This window comes from Chlamydotis macqueenii, chromosome 6 (assembly GCF_036417535.1).
Source record: "Chlamydotis macqueenii isolate bChlMac1 chromosome 6, bChlMac1.mat, whole genome shotgun sequence".
Taxonomy (NCBI): domain Eukaryota; kingdom Metazoa; phylum Chordata; class Aves; order Otidiformes; family Otididae; genus Chlamydotis; species Chlamydotis macqueenii.
The window spans coordinates 17,859,505-17,879,122 of record NC_141561.1 but is presented as its reverse complement, the minus strand read 5'-3'; the positions used below and the strand labels follow the sequence as shown (position 1 = coordinate 17,879,122).

Below are 19,618 nucleotides of genomic sequence, written 5' to 3'. Positions count from 1 at the left end.
AGGAACAGCAAAGCACTGTGTAAAGCTCAGCACCAGCAAAATATTTATTGAATGAGAAGATATGTTTTCCTAAAGGCACAATAGTGCAGTCTGAGCGTGAGACTGCTAAATTTGGATGTCAAGAAGATAGGCAATTAACTTAAGATTTGAAGCACTTGTAATATGTATTTATTGTTTCTGTCTGTTTAGAGATTCACTTTACCAGAGCAGCTCAGACTGGATAACTTAACAGAGCGCACACTAGCAGATGCTTCAAAGGAAAATGTGGGAAAGTCTGTAACAGACTACTCTTATCTCAGACTGCTCCGTTCCTATTTCTTCCTGCTCTTTCAATGCAAAAGAGAAATTGTGAGACTGTGGACTCAGTCTGAGAACATCCAGGAGAACAAATGGATCTCCTAGATCTGGCCACAACCAATCTAAACCATACTGGTGCTCTGGAGCCATGCATCCTGTGGCAATACTTTTGCAGGGTTAAACTGCAGGAAATCTGCTGGCAGAGGCACTGCAGACCAGCATAGAAGAGGGAGAAAGGACAATGGAGTGAGCTTTGTTGGGGTCTTATGGTGCTTTGCATAGTCTACCGAGTTGCTAGGGTCCCACTTACCTGCTTTTGTTGTAATCTGGGCCCCACCAGCTGTCATGAATTCAACGTTTCCCAGATGAAGTGTGCCAGAAAGAAGTTTGAAGATGTCTCTGATTTCTTCAGTGCTGAAGTCCACCACCTTCATGGCAGTCTATGCAAAACCATACAGCTAACGTTGGCTGCACATACAGCCACAGTACAGTGCAACCCTCACGCTCATGCCGAGCCCATGTGAGATGTAAAACTCAGTCATCAGGAATCAAAGTGAAACTGGGGGTGGCACACCCCTCTCTCAGCTATATATCTGTCAATGATCTTCACTGCCTCCCATTCTCTCCTTCATTTACCCTATCCCCATCAAAGGCAGGTGGGCATTTGCCCCATCCTCAAGTTGGACTTTGCTGCTGCTGTTGCCCATCTGTCACAGGAAGAACACATTTGTCTGTGCCTGTGTGTGGAAATCCTTCCCTGAACACTGGCAGTACAGGTTACAGATGTCACTGGACTGCTTCCACATTCTACCTTATTGTCTTCCCTGAATGACAGATCATAGAACAGTTTGGGTTGGAAGGGACCTTTAAAGGCCATCTTAGTCCAACCCCCCTGCAAGGAGCAGGGACATCTCCAACCAGATCAGGTTGCTCAGAGCCCCATCCAACCTGGCCTTGAATGTTTCCAGGGATGGGGCATTTACCACCTCTCTGGGCAACCTGTTCCAGTGTTTCACTAATATCACCGTAAAATTTTTTCCTTATATCTAGTCTAAATCAACCTCCTTCCATATAATATACTTAATTTGCTCTGATCCATGTAACCCCCTTAATTTACTCCAGCTTAGAATAGTATATTTATGCAGCAACATTTAAAACCAGGCTTTCAGCATTAACTGCTAGAAGGCTAGAAACAGGTTACCAGATAACGAGAAGTATGGCACACTCCCTATGTCTCAGTGCATCTGAGCCCGGGTCTTGGGGTATAAATTGACCTTGAGAGCTAGGACCTAGCTTTCACGCATTAGCCCTGTCAGTGGGGCACTCCAGGGTTCTAGTTCTCTTCTTTCCTCCAGGTCTCTCCTCAGCTGAAGTATAAATGCTGTGTTGCCATCGAAACCTCTGCTGTACAGGGGACATTTCCTTTCCTTAAATCACACCTAAGCAGGAGCTACTGAAATCCTAAGCTGACACCTCTCACCTTTCCTATCTGGTTTCAAGTACATTATTAGAGCCCTCAGGCTGACAACCACTTATCAAACAAAACATGAATTGCATATTCATCCCGCTAAACCCATAACCTCTGGTAAAGTTACAGATGTCTATTGAAACCTGTGTGGTATTTCAGAATATACCATTTACACAAGTGGTACAGTTTTACTAGAAAATTTCTGGAGAAGACTACCTTCAGACCAAACTGTTCCCCTTCTAATAGTCAATGTGAGGTCATCTAGAGGGCTCCGAGGAACCTTTATGTGGTGGGGGGTGAGGTTCATGCTCCCCAAAGTTTCCATCATTGTAAATTATTATTCATCCTCAACTGTTTCCCAAATTCCCCCATTTCTGTAGACTAAACCCACTCTCTTAGTCTTGTTTTTACCATTAAAAAAAGGTAAAGCTGAGTTTCAGACTTGTTGAACACCAAATTTTGGCTTAGGGCAAATAAATTCTGCCTGTGAGATCTAGACCCTGCAGCATGTTTAGCCCATGAGATTGCGCCCAAGGCTTTCAGTAGGAGTTAGGACAGGACTCACCATGACCTTACTGAACATCTCAACATCATTCAGGTTCTCATCAGTCACACAGCCAGACTGGTTTAAGTAGCGATAAGTCTCTGGCTCAGAGAGGCAGAGGCTCTCTGCAACACAAGAAAAGGGGCAGGAAGGAGAAAGACAACAATTTATTTAGCAATCACAATTTATTTAGCAATCAGCCTTTTCATTCTGTGATCTTGGCCCCCTAAACAGTGTGTATGTTTACTATAGGGAGAGTTTATCTGAACAGCTTCCATATCCCTCAAAAGCCACATCCAGGTAGTAAATGCACTGGGAAAGGGGAAGAGGGGGGTGTATGGTAACAAAGCTTGCAGATGGTATGCAAAATGATTGAGGACAGTCAAATCCCAAGCTGCAGAGTCACAGAATATTTCAATACTGAGATGACTCAGCAAAAAAAACCCCAGAAGATGAAATTCAGTCTTCTGAAGTGTACGGAAAAATAATCTTAACTATATACTTCCCTAAATTAGGAATCACCACTTAAGACAGAGTTCAAAGTGTCACAGTAAGATTTCTGAAGACATCAACTCAGTGCTGAGTTAACAACCAAAAAATGAACACAGTTCAGTTCCTTCAGATTTAGAAGACAGAACGAAACATAAAAACAGAATCAAGTCTCTGCACATTATCTTTTGCATAACCAGATCTTAAATCATAGAATCATATCAGAGAATGGTTTAAAATACTATTTGTATGTTTGATCTCCCATTTCAAAAAAAAAAAGATTGAGAACTAAAAGATCTACAGAGAAAGGAGACAAGGACGATCAGGAGACAAAAGCACATTACAGATCAGGGAAGTGAAGCAGCCTAGGACACCAGCTTGGAAAAGGAGATGGGGAAGAATAGCAGAGAATTGCTGAAGAAAATAACTTGTTTTGTATGCTTTCCCTAAGTACCTGCCCCTGATCAGGTCGGTACCTGACCTGATAACCATGGTCCCCACTATTTCCCTTTGCTTTAGCTGGATCTCTGAATCGACCCATGTGGCCATTCCTGCATGAACTCCCTAGAACCAAAGCCCTACTCCCTTCCACTAAGTGTCAGGCCCAATTATTTCATCTGATTACTGAAGCACACACAGAACAGAGGCATAAAGAATTTCCCTAGCCCCTCAAAACCAGAGTGCAACTGTAACATGTTCCTGCCCATCTATGCGACCTCCTCAGCAGACTGTCAGTGCTCAGCAGCGCCTGGGGCAGGTACATGCAAATGTTATTAAGGGAGTGCTGCACTACAAAGAGGATTCTTCCACAGCCTGCAGCTGCTGCTTTCTCTGCATGCCACCTTCCAGACCCACCTCTCCCCTCCCCGTGTACAGAGCTATAAACCCTTTGTTCAGATACTAGACATGTTTTGACTCTAGTCCTACCACTACATTGCTGGTTGTCTTATTCTTATCTCTCCTGTTACCTATACTGAAGGTTTGTTGTAAAAGTATGTCTTTCAGTTCAACCTTCGAGCTCCTCGAACTGCTCCCATCAGCATCTCAATCAAAACTCTTTACCTTTTCTTTGCCTCCAGCGGGTTTCACTATCTCATCTCTCTATACCCTCTCATCATTTTGCTCAGACTTTTTCCTCCAGCTCAGAGTGACTGAAGTATCTTTTCTCTGATAGCACCTCTGTCATCCTCAGCCTCTTTCTCTCTACTCCCCTTTCTGCGTTTCCCATGAAATCACCATATGGCCTTCAAGAAAAAGTTATATATCAAGTACCTGAAATATCCATGCTTTAACAGAATTACATGTGCTTCACATGCTGGAATCGAAAGAGGACAGAGCCATATCCCAGAAAATGAAATTACCTTTCTGCTCCCCACTCACACCAGCTAGCAGAGCATAAAATATGTGGTAATTCCTCTCTCCAGGGTTCTGGTGTACCACTCTGTTCTGAAACAAAGAATACAGGAGTAGCCAGTAGAAAAAGATTGCACCGGTTGTTGTAAAAGCAAAGAGAGGACCAGGGTACAGGTAAGTCTCGAGGGTCAATGATCAGAGGGGCTTCTTCCAGTTTAGTGATGGTGCTGTCTATATATGCTCTACATCGAGATCTTGTCTTGTTTGGCTGTGCAACTGAGCATGTATAGACTTCTCTGAACTCACGTAGAGAGTGCACACACTGAACCTTGTCAGTTCTGATCCTGCTGCTCAGCGAGTTCCTGAGTGCAAACTACCTCAGAGCAGAGATGTCTGCATTTGGAGTTGTACCACCATATTCCTCTCCATGGAACTGAGTTTCCAGGTACTTGTTCCCTCTCCCTTTCTCCTGGTAAACAGGGGGATTTTTTGAGTCTTTCTGTAGTGCACAGCATTTATAAAAAAGACAGGAGAATAGGTTCTGAGAACAAATATTGTTCCTCTGCCATTCTCCTCCTCGGCTGGGACAGTTACAGTTATAACACCTGAACTGCTAATGTCTATGTGCTGTGATGGAGGCAGCATCATCCGGGAGCAGAGACGGCACTGCATCACCATACTGTGAGGAGAGGGCCCACCCAGCAGTCAGTAGAGGTGATACATACCTTTTCCAGTAAATCTGAACAGCATGTTAAGGAGAAAACATTCAAATAACATATGCACAGATCTCATGATGACTGGCAAAGAATCTTCTAGACACATTGGGATGAACCCTGTAACAAGCCACAAACCATTAAATAACTGATGGTTTGGAAAGTGGACAAAGAGCAGTCCCAAACGTCATCTCAGATCCTCCTCTCCACTCCTTGTCCATGCAGGTATTATGTGCCAAAGAGATATTTAAAAGGGCAGGGTCAGATAGAACATAGGACCTGCACAATGGTGAGGTAACGTAACAAAGGATAAGCCACATTAGGGACACCTAGGAAGATTAGAGAGGCCACTCTAATCTGAAGGTGTGTATTGCACACAGCAAGTCTTGCATCAGTTCTCACTGCTTCTGCAAGAGACCACTATCTTTAATCTACCAACAGCACAAAGAGCAAAGACTAAACAATCCAAGCCTGTTATTTACAACAGTAGTAAATTCATCTGGTTGCTACTACCGTGGAAATTGGTGTGGTTTGCAGTCATCAGCAGCTTTGAACATCAACATCACAACATGTAGCCAGGGCAGCTTTAGCTGCCTCACATAGACAAAAGATGCGTCAAAGCCGTTGGGAGAGGGAGGGGTACATGGGCATACAGGGAAGAAAGTGCCCATAGCACAATATAATTCAACTATATCCAGTCTTCCCTATCCTTGATTAGGGTTCCAAGGTCCACTAGAGATGGGCAGCCCAAAACAGGGAGTCATAGTTATCCCTCTAAATTCTTGTTTTCCTCTGCATCCAAATATTGTGCAGAATATATTGATTCTTAGCTGGGTCTCACTTTTCTAAATTATGAATTCATTGGCAGAGCTAACATAAAGGAATCATCTGGGAAAAACAGGATGCAGTCAACATGAGGGATCTTCCTAGGCAGCAAATTCTAAGGATTTAAGTATCAAGTGTTGTGATTGCCAAAGTGAGAAGTCAAACTATGTCCCTACCTAGACAAAAGGTTTCCAGAGTTAGGTCCTGCAGAGCCACAAAACAAACACTTCTTCCCACTTTAAGTTGCAAATTTGCCCACAGGTATAAACTGGCTTTGAGAAATTGTGACGAGGCATTTCCTGATCCACTCTGAGCTCCTCCTCGTCTCCACTCACTCCATCCATTTCTGGTCCACTGAAGAAAAGGATACAATCAGTCACTCGGCCTCCCTGGATGTGTCCATGTTGAGAGAAGTGCAGCTGGATGAACTTGCCAAAGCGGCTGGAATTGTTGTTATAAACTGTCTTGGCATTTCCAAAGGCCTCCAGAATGGGGCTGCAGAAACAAGGCAATGAAGATATGATTGGTGATTTGGTACCATTACAACAAAGCGTGTGCCCAGCCTTTTGCCATTTGTACAGCGTGCTCTGCCATGTGAGATTCATTTGTTACAGCACCAGACTGGACAAGCAGGAAGAGCTCAAGGGCAAGGAAGGATGGCAAGGGCAATTTAACATCCTGCTAGATAAATTTTAAACCTTTGAGATTGGAGTTAATGAAATCAGTCTCCAATCAGGGCAGCTGGTGTTCATGCTGTCGAGGGCATTCCCTACCAGTGTGGCTTCAGGAAATGAAAGATGGCAAGACCCAGCCAGGTTGTTCGCTTAACACAGCCGCATCCCACGAAATGGGCTTGGTTTTTTTTCCAAGATTTTCAGAAGCATCAGACATACAGGGCAAACACTCTGTAGCTCTAAACCACATGCTGCTTTGTTTCTGCTTCTGCCTTTGAAAGAGCAGACAGAATAAGCCATCTCCTAAAATTACAGGTAAACATCTTCAAACTAACAGACAAACATAGTACTAAACTGATTTGTTTGGTACTAACATTTGATACTGGAACACACAAACCCTTGTTGTTACTTAAATCTTGGTTAGGTTGATACAAGCCACATGGTTTCCAAGCAGAGGGAATATACACAAATTGTATATTTGAGGACTTCATTCTAAGAGAGCCACATCATCCACGTCAGAAAAAAAAAAAGGTAGCAAAAAAAAAAAAAAAAAAAAAAAATCTATCACCAAACTTCAGATGGGTGATGAACTGAAGAATTTTGTCTCCTGACCAGGAGGTTCATACAACATAGAATGGAAAATAGTGAGTTAAAATGCAGCTTGGTTCTTGCTCCACAGAACAATACAAGGAAAAAGCCTAAACCATTCAAACTGACATGCTGAATCCAGGATTAAAATATTAACTTTTGTGATTTAGCCAATTCTAAAATAATCTGAAGGCCTGACAAGCAAGGAGACACAGAGATGCTACAAGAACAGCCTGTATGCAGTCACGTTTAATTCTAAAACATACACAGTTTTTAGCAAAAGTTATTGCAGTTACTACCCTGAGAAATACTGGCTTTTTAAACATCTCCATCAATCTACTGTGCGGTTCCATTTGAGACAGGGGCAGATACAGGATTATCCACAAGTTAATAACTACAACACGACAAATAATCACAACTACAGATACTGCTGGAGTTTGCTGAAAGCTTCAGGCCTTGCAAGTGTGAGCTAAATGAGAGCTGTGGTTGTGGGAAAGGCCCAACAACCTTCAGGAAACTTCAGGCAGTATTTTCCTAATTTATCTCTTGAAAAAAATCACTTTAAGCAAACAAAAGCTTAGAAATGAAATTTCTCCATTGTAATGCATTACAACCATAGGAAACCCGGTCACAGAAGTCAGTGTGCACAGACCAGGAGGTAAGTTCCTTGCCCTGGAGAAACTGAACTCCAAGACCCACGCCTCTGGAACAAGTATGTAAATAAGGACACTGCATGGGAATATCCCATTGAGCACACCAATGCCATGAATCCACAAAAATCAATGGCGACAGCCAGAAAAAGGGAGGACAGAGTTATGTTATATGACGACCACAGTTGCAGGGAGAGTGCAGTAACGAGCCAGCCAATCTTTATGGCTCTAAATCATGTTAAATTAGATGAGCAAAGCACAAGGAAGTATCTTTAGAGTTCAGTTTGGCAATTGGCTTGTGCACATGAGCACGGAAGCCTTTCAGGGACGGGGGAGGAAACAGGCACATGGGTGTTTGAGGCTGGTGGCAGCTGCAAGGCAGAGGGGTGGGTGAGCCCATCCAGCCAGGAATGAGGGCAGGTGGCCACGCCAAGCAAACTGCCCATGGCAGCAGGCACATCACTGCGTGGAACTTGACGCAGCGGTGAACTGTGCGAGGCAGAGCGGCACATCAGGATGGTGATGCTGGCTGCTCAGCCGGATTGGGCCAAGGTGTGTTGCAGGGCTCAAAACAATGGGAACCAGTTTCAGCTGGGGAGCAGAAAGTGAAGCCTAGATTTTAGAGATGTTGCAACATATGCAGCTTCAGGATTCAGACGTATAGCTGAAGACAAGAAAGAAGATGCAAAGATTAGAGGGATGAATAACAGGAAAGGTGGCTATGCTGTCAGCAGTGGCACCCAACATGGAGAAGATGGGAGCTTCAGAGTCAAGCAAGCAAGAAAGAAAGCTGAGAGGAAAGTTAGCAGGATTTTTAATGGACTGATGAATATTTTCAAGAAGAAATACAGACCAAATCAACAGTGCCAAGGGAGTTTTCAGAGCCTTATTTCTGAGAAATACACCGAGCATGAAATGTTACAACACACAAGTGATAGAAAGCTGACGTAATGCTTTGTTTATAATGCTGTCTGAAATGGAGAAAGAATCCAGCATTGTTCCTGGGTATGTGCTAGGGTGCAAGGACAAAAGTCCACCATAAGCTAACCCAAGGAGGGCCACTGGCAGAGCAAGTGAAGCTGAACTGCAAACATATGAGGTAGACTCGTTAGGAGTGGCAGCAGCTTCTGGCTCTGGGCCAGGCCTTCAGCTTCTCTTCTTCAAAGAAAAGGTGACAAATGAAATTCTTTTGCCCTCGCATTGCAATAGATCACATAGCACTAGAGGGTACACCTCTAAAAGGCTCACGGCAAAACGGCTCGTGAGCTCTTACTCTGCCTCACAGCTGTGGGATCTTGCAGACTGAGGAATCACCGACCTACCATCATAAGCTTTCTGGATCACAGTCAAGTTACCACTTAACCACTAAGCAGGATTGAGCCTTCTAAGCCACTTGCCTTAAAGCAGATTTTGCAGATCTTGAGTCATGACTGCATTGCACTTAAGAGCTTTTTCCAATTTGCCAACATCCCTGGTAAAATCTGCGCACCTACAAAGGATACATCGTCCAACAATGGTCTCTGAAGTACCAGGTCCAAAGGCAGCAACCCTGCTGTTCAATGCTGCTCTGCTTATAAGGATCCTAAAAACTGGAATGCTCTTGCAGCTGCCACATTAGACTCTGCAGGTCTGCATAGGCTATTTTCACCACAGTTACAAGTAAATTTTTTGCCTCACCATCTTCCAGGAAAGATTCCTTCTCTCTACTCTTTGGGCCCTGAAACATGTTACTTGCATGAGAGTCATTTTTATACAGATGGTTCAAAGGATTCCAGCTTATTACATAAGTAGATCCTGTTGCAGATATCTGATTTACTCCTCTGGAGGTTTCTGCAACTATCACACGCTCAAACTGGGACCAACTTGCAGCCTCCCCCTTGGCAGTACCGAACTGGGAGACCCCCAGCAAGGTCCTCCAGGCAGTCTTGCGCTGGGAAATTTTCGTTTCATTTAAACTTCTGATCGTGGATTCAGGTGTTAAGAAAACAAACACTTAAGTAAACATCTTTGCCCCTTCTTCCCATGGCTTACCTGATGCCAACTATTGCTCCCCCTTCTTAGCTTCAGCTTCCATTTTTACCTCAAGTTACCACCAGTCCCTTGCAACTCCCTCTGCAAGGCAGCGCAGGAGGCTGGAGTCCCACACATAACAGTTTATTTCTGTCGCTCTTTGCCTCCTCATTTTCTCTGCTGCTCTTTGCCTCTTACTGGTTTTCTTCAGCTGCACTTTGCTTCTTCAGGTTTTCCTGACACTTTTTTCCTTTGGTATCCCCATTCCAGCATGGGTTACCCATGGGCCATGGCTCCTCAGAGGTGTTCCTGTCCTGGTGTGGGCTATGGTCCCTCAGAGGTACCCCTGCCGTGGCATGCGTCACGGTCCCTCAGAGGTGTTAGGATCTCCTTTGGCATGAAGGATCCCCCATAGAGTGTGTCTTCATCCCTTCATGGCTGCTGGTTTCTTTCCCAAACACTTTTGATCTGGGTGCCATGCACTTCCCTGCCCTGATGCCTTGGCAAGGTTTTGGTGGGTGGTGGCTATTCCCCAGTGCCAGCTCCTGCCAACACCAGCTCTGACTAGCCCAGGGCCTCCTCCCACACAGGCCTTGCTGCAGCCTCCAACTAACCTCCTCACTTGTGTCCCTTACAGCTCCCATGGACATTTCTCCTTAAACATCACGTGCCTGGACAGCAAGAGAGCTGCAAGGTGGCCCACAGGGCCTCTGAGGGCAGGATGTACCAGCAGCCGGAAACGAATGGAGGCTGGGGGAGATCGAGGGCTACAGGAGTAGACCAGGAGCCAGAGTGCGGCCGATAGCTGTGGGTGACAGGGACAATCTGGGACAGCCATCTCTGCGGCAGGGAGGGACATTACCCACGTCCCCTCCAGCCATCGCCATGAGAGATGTGGGCTTGAGAGCTGGAAAGGACAGTGCAGTGATGTGCAGCTGAGCCCAAGGGTGCAGCTGGATGGGTATGGAAGATGAATTACCCAAGGAAGGAGAAATCTCAGCCTTGGACAGAACATTAATTCTCTGGCTGCCATACACACCCCATGTTGCTATTGGAAAGAAGCCAAATTAATCCACAAGCAGCTGGGATCGCAGCCAGCATGAGGTGTTCCGGCGGGATCACGACCTCCACATTTCCCTGACATGACACTGTTCAGCTGCATGAGCCTCACTGCCCTGGTTCGGCTCCATCCGCAGCCCAGATGCAGACACTGAGCAGAAGGCAGTGTCCCTGCCAAAGGCAGCCTGCCCCAGCACGCTGGTGTCCACAGGCCTGCCCGGCCTCTGTGGGACAGGACACACAGCACCTGTGGAGGTGACCGTACCTGCTTTCCAGGATGGCTTCTTCCACGTGAGTGCTCTTCTCAGAGGGAGGGGCCCCAAGGGAGGTCTGGCTCATGGCTGACAGAAATTTCAGCAGCAACTTGGTGCTCTCAGTCTTTCCAGCTCCGCTTTCTCCACTGTTAAAGAAAAGGTACACGTTCCATTCACAAATCCAAGACTGACCGAGCTAACGACCATCCCACCCAGAGCAGAGAAGTGATTTCCAGGAATAAACACACGGCATCTCCAATGCAGCAAGCAGGGGTCAGGCAAAGGGTAGGGTAGGATGGTGTGGATATTCAGGCAGATGTCATTGCAAACGGAGCAGCAGGAGCAAGGCGTGTAATGCAGTCAGGGAGTAGCCGGTTCTCCCATTTCTAACCTTATCAGAACACACTGGCTGTCATGACGCTTCCACAAGCAGCAGTAGCACTCGTTAGCGGTGGCGAAGATATGGGGAGGCAGCTCGCCCAGGCGGTGCTGTCTGTACAGGTCTATGGCATCCACACTGTACAGACCAGGGATGGGTTTGTAGGGATTTACTGATGCCAAGATGGAACCAATGTTTGTCTAGGGGGAGAAAACAAAACACAGCAAGGAAAAAAAGCTCCTGAAAAAAAAATTCATGACAAACACGGATCTTGAAATAACTCATGGTGAAGGGAAAAAGCCTAAATAAGGATGTTGGGCTTCAGCAGAGAGCTCCCCAATTTGGCAAAGAATGTCAAACCCCAGGGCAGGGGCTCCGTGCCTGGGTATGGATGGGGCAGTTTGTATTTCGCTGCTTTACAATAAAATGTTCTTAGTCTGTTGTCTTTGCTAAATTAAGCTTAAACAATTTAAAAACATGAAGCTGTCCTCATACCCAGCTACCTCGCACTGTGCTTGAAGCTGAAAAGCAGAGCCAGGACTGAAGGAGTGTCAGGAGCCACCTTTCATGCCCCTATCCATAGCCTTAAGCGGAAGAGGCTGGGCAGGGTTTAAGCACCTTCTGAACAAAGAGGTGGGACACAGAGACACACATACCCCCATGTGTGCAAAGAGCCACTAAAGCATATCATTTTTCTTCTGCTCCAAAATGCTCTTTGAAGCCACTTAAATCATTTGGTAAGCCAAATCAAAATCGACAGCTGAAGATGAAGCTCAGGATTTCAAGTCAAAATGTTTCTACATTTTCTAAACATTTTATTTTGAAAAAATATTTATTTTGAAAATCTCACAGTTCAAGAAAAGAGTTAGTATTATCTAAAATAAAATACCCAAAGCCTAATGTTGAATTTCAAATGTATTCTTTTGTGAAGTCAGAAGGAAATTCATTTTGTTTTTTGGGGCATGACTTTTTCGGTTCAGCCAACCAGCTCAAATCCAGTTATTCTCAGAGCTGCAGTTCAGAGCAATGGTGCCACCTCTCTCCTAACAATGGCTTTGTAATATGGTCAACATCCAGCTTAAAGCCTGCCGCTACCCGAGTGGTAGACTCTTTCACAAGGACATCTTGGGCTGCTCTATTCCAGGAATACCCTTTCTCAGCAGCGGTGACAGAGGAAAGAGAGCACTGCAGTATGTGCCAAGCTTTGTGGCCAGGGACAACATCTAGTATCATTTCCAAACCACGAACTACGAGTCACCACATACATATACAAGGATTTGCATGCATCCGTTAAAGAAGCTATAAATGAAACACTTGGTGACAAGAAAGATGCATGCTTTCTCCCTGCCAAATGAAATCTGGGGCCATACTGCATGCCAAGCTTTGAAGCCAGAAGTCAGACTAAGATGCTGTAGGCACCAAAATATTTAAGATCTTTATTAAAGCAGCAGTCACAGATCATCAGGGGAAAAAAACCCCTTGCATTATCAGTATGAGCAGGCTAGCACGGAACAAGTCCTGACGACCCTCTGGCACGGACTTTTGTGGGCAAAAATATAATTCATTGTTGATGAAAGCAATAAGCAAGCAGATGATCTTTGGCAAGACAGGTGGGAGGAAATGGGAAAGCATTGGGAGAGAAAACATAGATCGGGGAAAAAAGCACTGTACAACCAGTTGAGCAATAGACATTGTCCAGAGACTGCAAGACAGAGACGTCCATTCTAACACTTCTCCCAGACCTTCACAGCATTTTTTCCTCTCAGATGTTTTATTTTGCATTTCTCACTCTAGTTTCAGCTCTCCCAAGGAACAGAGCTCCCACCAGAGTCCCTTCCAGAACTTCTTCCACTACAAGCATCTCTTTCAAAGGTGTTTGTTTCTAGGAAACTTTTATATCTCCCAGTTGCAGTCTCCTCACCATCTGCGGTCCCTTATAGATTATTTCTATTCACAGTTTTTAACAGCAGTAGCACTTGTGCATCAACCGTGTACATACCAGTCACTCTATTAGCAAGGAGTGATTGTCCCCAGAGAATCTGGTACAGCAGGACAAGCCACGCGTGGCATGTCTACTTCTCAAGACAATAGATCCTACTTGGGTGGTTAGGCGTGGCAGAGCTAGGGACAGCACAAAATGTGGCAGTACAGCCCCTGGCTCATTTATACATCACTCGCATTATGTTTGGCCTACTTTTATTAAGAGATACAGGAACTGCAGGAACAAAGGGGGAAGATGCACTCCTAAAAGCTGCAGGCTGTTGCTGTGCTCACATAATTTCCTTAAACAGTTTAGCAGAGCTTGAATAGTATTTCTTTGAAAACAAAAGGAACTGTTAAGATTGTCAATATTCCTGTAGCACATTAATTATGAGTACCACACTAGTCTAGATATACTGCCACCTACACTCCATGAGCTCCTTTAGGAGCTCCTTTAGGAGCTCATGGTAGGATGCCTCCAGGCATACAGTTCAGAACTGCACTGCCCTTTTTCACAGCAGTTGTCCACTTCACATTCTTAGTTTTCCAGTCTCTCATTAATTATTATTATTTATTTATTTTTAATACTAGTTGCCAGTATTACAAGTTACCCATTCCTTCAGGTGAATTTGTTTTCCAGAAATGATTGTATTTTTCACCTGTTTCTGATCTCTCTGATTTTCTTCCAAATATTTTTGGCCCTAACTGATAGGCATCACTCCTCTCAGTACAGCTTCACCTGCAAGCTTAGCCTACTATGTTCTATCTGTGGAGACCACTGAGAATGATATTAAACTAAGTCAAGCCCTGTAACGTTCATGATATTCGGACATCACTGGAAGTCATTAGGTGGCACTACAGCTGACATTCTCAATTTCTGTATCATGAAAACTATATGCAGCCAGGCTATGGCAAAAACTAATAGTTAATGATAAGGTAACTGCAATATTGATGTCTGCACTGCAGAAATGTAAATCAGCACTTGTACACTTTGGTGTCTTCCAGGTCAGGCATTTCACAAATATATGCACCCAGACACAGTCCCATCTAAGAAGGGGCTTATAATCCTGCACTAAGGCGTTCTTCCCAGCGCTGAGCATGTTACAGAAGTCAGGTCCCTTCATAAATCTCAAAAAAAAATCAGATTTGATGTGTACAGCTGACATTCATGCACTATGCACAGGCAAAAAAATGACGTCCTATTTAAACTTTAGCACCTTTACACACGGATGGAGAAGGCACAGAACTAATTCTGAACAGGAGAAGGAATGACATGTCAGAGCTAGAGGAAAGGCTTAAGGAGATATGGCTGCTGTGGCACTGTCACAGTGCTGGTATTGTGGCATTTCTGGTGCAAGGCACAGACTGAAAAGGGAGAGGATCCTGCCTCACATTTCCAAGTGTGAGGAAGAGGAAATAGGAGGAATATACCCAAATGGGCAAAGAGCTGCACAGGCACATAGCACGTGTCAAAGACAGGTCAGGAAGAACAGCAAGGACAAGGGCCATCAAAAGAGTGCATGCACATGGGTACTGCCACAGGGTCACAAGGCTGTGTTGACAGACAACAGGCAAGGGGATCAACAGCAATAAAAAAGAGAATTTGCAGTCTCCTCTGCATCCCAGCGCAGGAGATGGCTCAGAAACGGGGTCACTTTATTGATCATTTCCTGGAATACAGGTGCATATGGTTTGGTTGCCTTGGTAACAGTTGCTACGCAACACAGAGATTTACATTTTTTTCTGTCATAATCTGAAAAACTCTGGGTGCATATAGCATGGACAAGCAAGGTAAGAGTAAAGCAAGGTAAGGCAGTCTTTGTAATACATCCTCTTTGTCCTCTCCACATCTCAGCAGAGCACACTGCCATCCCAGCACTCCAGACATGCCTTCTCCCAGGTGTGCTTTCCCCCCACAAGTCCCTTGTCTGATCCTTGCCTCCTTCCTGAGAGCCCAAGAGGGAAATCAGGAGATGCTTTGAGTATTCATCTGTTCAAGGAGAGCAGAGCAACTCAAAAAGGCACAACTGCATTTAAAAGCAGAAGAATTAGGCAACAGGTTTGCTTTTCTACTTTTGTCGAGCAGTGGATCAGGAGTGATACTCAACAACAACCTGTATACACTGCACTTTCCAGTCTGCTTGGCCTTATAAACCTCTGAGCAGCAATAATGGGGGACCTGGGGAACGTGAATGCCAGCTTGTAAAATACGGATGTTCATGGAGGATACAGAGGTGCACAATTACCACAAAGCCTAGAGATGAACGCTCATGTTTTGGAAGTTCTTTTATAGATGCAAAGAGCCCCCCTTGGTAGGGGTAGGATCTCACAGGGCTGATGGAGCTGGTAAGGCAGAAAAAACCTCAGTTTCTATCCACGTGAAAACAATGCTCAGGAAACAATGCCAAAAATCAGTATTTCACATGCAAAGTGGCAGCCCCCAAGCTAAACAAAAATCATCAGCCAAAAGGGATGTTTGAGTACTTACATAAATGTTACCCTGTTGGTAGCGCTGGTGCAGGTTCAGCAGGATGGCAGCTTCATGCAGATCTCCCAGCATGGACATGTCTTCTACACCATCAATGCTAGTCTGGTGCATTGGCAACACCTTTTCTCTGGAAAGGGAGGTCTTGGGGTACTGGAATACCTGGAAAAATGGGGAGAAGGAGAAATAAGCTCATGACACCTGGGCATGTGGTCTGGTTTCCTACCAGAAATATGCCCCTTTCCATAGCTTTATACTTCAGCACTGGAAAAGGAAATTAATAAGGCACAGATCTGCTCCCTATTTTCATAGCCATTCTTCTCTTCCTGTTCCTACCTATTTGAGCTGTCTGGCCAGAAACCATACAGCACACTCCCTTCTTTTGCTACAGAGTCAATCTCTCACCTTCACTACTGACAGGAACAGATCAATGCAAGGTTACTTCAGTTTTACCAAAATCCCCTTAGCAGGAGCACGGCACCTGCATTAGGCTGAACAGGTATTACACTGCGCTCATGACTGTGAAGAAGGGTGGCAGCTGCTCCCAAGAGACCACAAACAGTCTTTCACAAGAACGTCAGTGGGACCATATCTCAGATTGTGGGGAGGTTGAGGTAAAGCTTATCCACATTCCAGGTTTGGCCCTGCACTCTCCATAGGAGCAGCCAGAGTGTCTGGGAGAGGTTGCCATGCCAAAAGCAAAGGAAAGCAAAGCAGATGAGAAGCTGAGTAAAGTAGTGACATCCTGTGTGCACGTGGCATGTATGTATATGATGCAGCTTTCAGAGTATTTGTACAGTTACAGCTATTAACCTCTATCGCTGCTCTGGGAACTACCCACTTCTCTCTCTATGCAGTTGCGCTCTTCTTGCCTCAATTGCTGCATCCTTCTTCCTGCTAAAGCTTCCTCCTCCTCAGCTATCAGGTCATCTTCTTCACCCCCTTTCAACACAGCTGAGATTATGTGACTATTTTCCTCCACCCTAGCCACATCCCAGCCCTCCTTTCCTCCTCCTCAAGCACGATGCTGGCATTTCAGTAAAGTTATTTCGGTTGCTTCCCACTCCCGGATTCAGCCATGTGCCATCTCCCACCCAGCATCCCAAGCTGCACTAGATGGTAAGACCCAAGACAGACAGATGGGAGACTTCATACAGGCAGCCTAGAGAAGCAAACTGGCCCTCCTTCCAGAGGAACTTGGGCTTTTTCTTCTCTTCTGGGGCTCTGGTCCCTACCTCATTTCCACCCCTCCCAGGTGCCAGCAAGAAACTGACAGACCCCATAGGGAACGAACCACGATCTATAGCATTGATCTAACTGGTTTCTCCCGCCTGCTTTCCCGGAGTCCTCAGCCTGCCGTAACTGCTAGGGAGAGGCCAGCCACGCAGCCGCAGGCTGAAGACAGAATGAGGTCGCCCTGCCCCCTCCAGCGAGCCACCTTCGTGAGCCCCTCGCCCGGAGCCGACTGCGGCAGCGCGTTGCAGGTGCCCAGCGAGCACCCCTTCTGGGCTCTGAGCCTGCACCCTCGTCACCACGGGGAAGGAATAGCCTGGCACGGGATCCCTTTAGAAGACCTCTGTGACGCCTGCACCATCAACACAACAGCTCTGCTCTTGGAAAGAGCTGGGGAGGAGAAGCAGGCTCATTTCCCCAGATGTGTTCACCCCAGGCCTGCCCAGTCGCAAGTAATGGGCAAGGACTTGGTCTCTTCCACCAGGAGACTGCCCCACAGCCTGATCTTCTTGCCAGCTGGGAGGCTTTCAAAGATACTTAGTTCATTGTTCATGAACAGCTTAGAATGAAGCCCACTCCAGAATGCAGATTCTCTCCAGGCCTCCCTGGTCTTCTCCATGCTTCTGCACCTGGCTGTCAGAGAGGTACGACTCTGCCAGCAGCAGGACTCCCACTTGGCAAGCATGGCCCAAAAAATACATCTCTCTGTTTTCTTCAGAGCAGAGGCCTTAGACACTTCCACAAAAGAACTAGGGGAGCAGGAAGAGAGAACAGGACACCTAAATTCAGAGGAAGAGTTCAAGCTGCAATGCACAACATGAACCGGACTCTGTCGGAAGCAAAACCACTACAGCGCTTTCAAACCATGAGGCAGCAAACCATACAGGCGCTCTTTTCTCTGCTGACTTGGACAAATTTTGGAAGGGGACAAGTCCAAAGTGGTATGACGTGATCTTTCCTTACATCTGCCTGGTGCTTACTCACTTACCACTGCATTGTCAGCGCTTGTGGCCATTTGGGCCAGAAGGGAAGCATCAAGAAAACGCCTAGGGAAAAAGCTGAGTGGACAAGCATCCCAAAAGATGCCAGGCAGTTGGCAGCACCTGTGCCAAGAGGCTGCTATGCATGAAAAATAACTGTCATGTGATGGGTCAGAGCTTGTTGACTTGCTCTTGCAGACAACACAGGAGAAAATGGGACCCTGAAGAGCAACGGGGGTCCCTAAATACATGAGTGAATGATTAGTAGGGATTAGATCATCACCAGTTACACCTATCTTGAGCTGCCTGATTCAGGTTATTCAGTCACCCCTCCCTGAAAAAAAATCTGGTCCAAGATCCTCAAAGGGTTAAGCAGGTGTTCTGGCAGGACTGAAGCAAAGGTGGAGGAGAGGAGCACTGGCTCTGGTACCCTCTGGACAGAAATGCTGCATAGGCGAAATATACTCCCTGAAGGAGTGGACTGATGCCACATTGACACCCTGGCGAGGCCAAGATGTCACCTGTCTGTCCCCACAGCTGGCGAGGTTCACCAAATACCCTTGCCCATCTCTGCACCCCCAGCAGCTTGCCATTCCTCAGGCAGAGGCTATGATTTGGGAGGGGAGGTCTCTGTGCCCCTGGAAGGCACTTGTGGCATGTGAGAGAGGTTTCATGCCTTCCCTGGCACTAGGAGAGTTAGCTTTTAATTTGTTCTCTGCCTTCCAGAGTAGAGACAAGTTTCCAGTCTCTGTATCCCAACAGGCTGCAGGGATCATCCAAGGTCCTGGAGAAAAACACATGGTGGTTTTTTGTTCCCAAGATTGTGTCAAAGAGCTTTCCCTGAGGAGCTCTGAGGTACAAGACACAAACATGATCCAGACACAATGACTCTCCACCCCTAGAGCTTGCAAGGTTCTGCACTGACCCAGGCCAGCCAGGCCCTTTCCCACCTACAGCCACCCCAATAAAGAGGCTCTTGTTACTCCATTGCTCACTTCTGGACCCCTCCGGCAATCTGCCAGGAGAGCAGTTTGGAGGAATATCCTCCTCATCATCCTGTTCCTGGTAAGGTAAGCCAAGCTGGCTTCAGCAGCTTTGCACTACTGAGCTGAATACGATGGCTGATTTTGCCTGAAGCAAGTGAGAATACAGACAAACGGATCTCTCAGCAGAGTTGCCTCTGGAATATCCCTTTTCCAACAAGTTGATACTTAAACAGAAAGTTATAGGTGTTAATAAGCAGATCTTTATTATTTAGGAAGAAGAAACATCAGCTTTCAGTCTAATTACAAACAAACCATCAAAAACCACACAGGCACCTCACAATACAGCCAAAGATTTCTACTTTCTCCCCAGTGATAAACTGATTTCGTCTCACATTTAGCCCATGGTCAGAACAAAGTGACCAGGACTCTGTCCAAGCCCCTGCAATGGTCAGGAATAAAGCAAAACCTGGCTGGCAGACAAGCCAAGGTGAGGACTGCCAAGCAAGCCAGGCTGAGCAGGGGAGAAATGATTCCTCCTCAACCTCAAATCCATACATTAGTGCAACCCTGCACACACGAGCAGAGCTCCCACCCAGCATCCAAGTTACGTTTATCCATAAAGCATTCTTGTGTTTCACAAATGTTGGCTCC

The 19,618-nt window shown here is 46.0% G+C and overlaps 1 protein-coding gene across 1 annotated transcript in view; it reads right to left on the bottom strand.

Annotated features, from left to right (window-relative positions):
- Positions 1-19,618, bottom strand: part of LOC104477136 (unconventional myosin-X) — a 92,929-nt gene that overhangs the window by 56,786 nt on the left and 16,525 nt on the right. Inside the window, exons 3-10 of the mRNA XM_086751165.1 lie at positions 15,772-15,930; positions 11,316-11,503; positions 10,936-11,070; positions 6,060-6,184; positions 4,877-4,890; positions 4,160-4,244; positions 2,331-2,434; positions 608-737 (exon numbers count right to left, since the gene is read on the bottom strand). Coding sequence (XP_086607291.1) covers positions 608-737; positions 2,331-2,434; positions 4,160-4,244; positions 4,877-4,890; positions 6,060-6,184; positions 10,936-11,070; positions 11,316-11,503; positions 15,772-15,930 — 940 coding nt within the window. The remainder of the gene's footprint in view (positions 1-607; positions 738-2,330; positions 2,435-4,159; positions 4,245-4,876; positions 4,891-6,059; positions 6,185-10,935; positions 11,071-11,315; positions 11,504-15,771; positions 15,931-19,618) is intronic.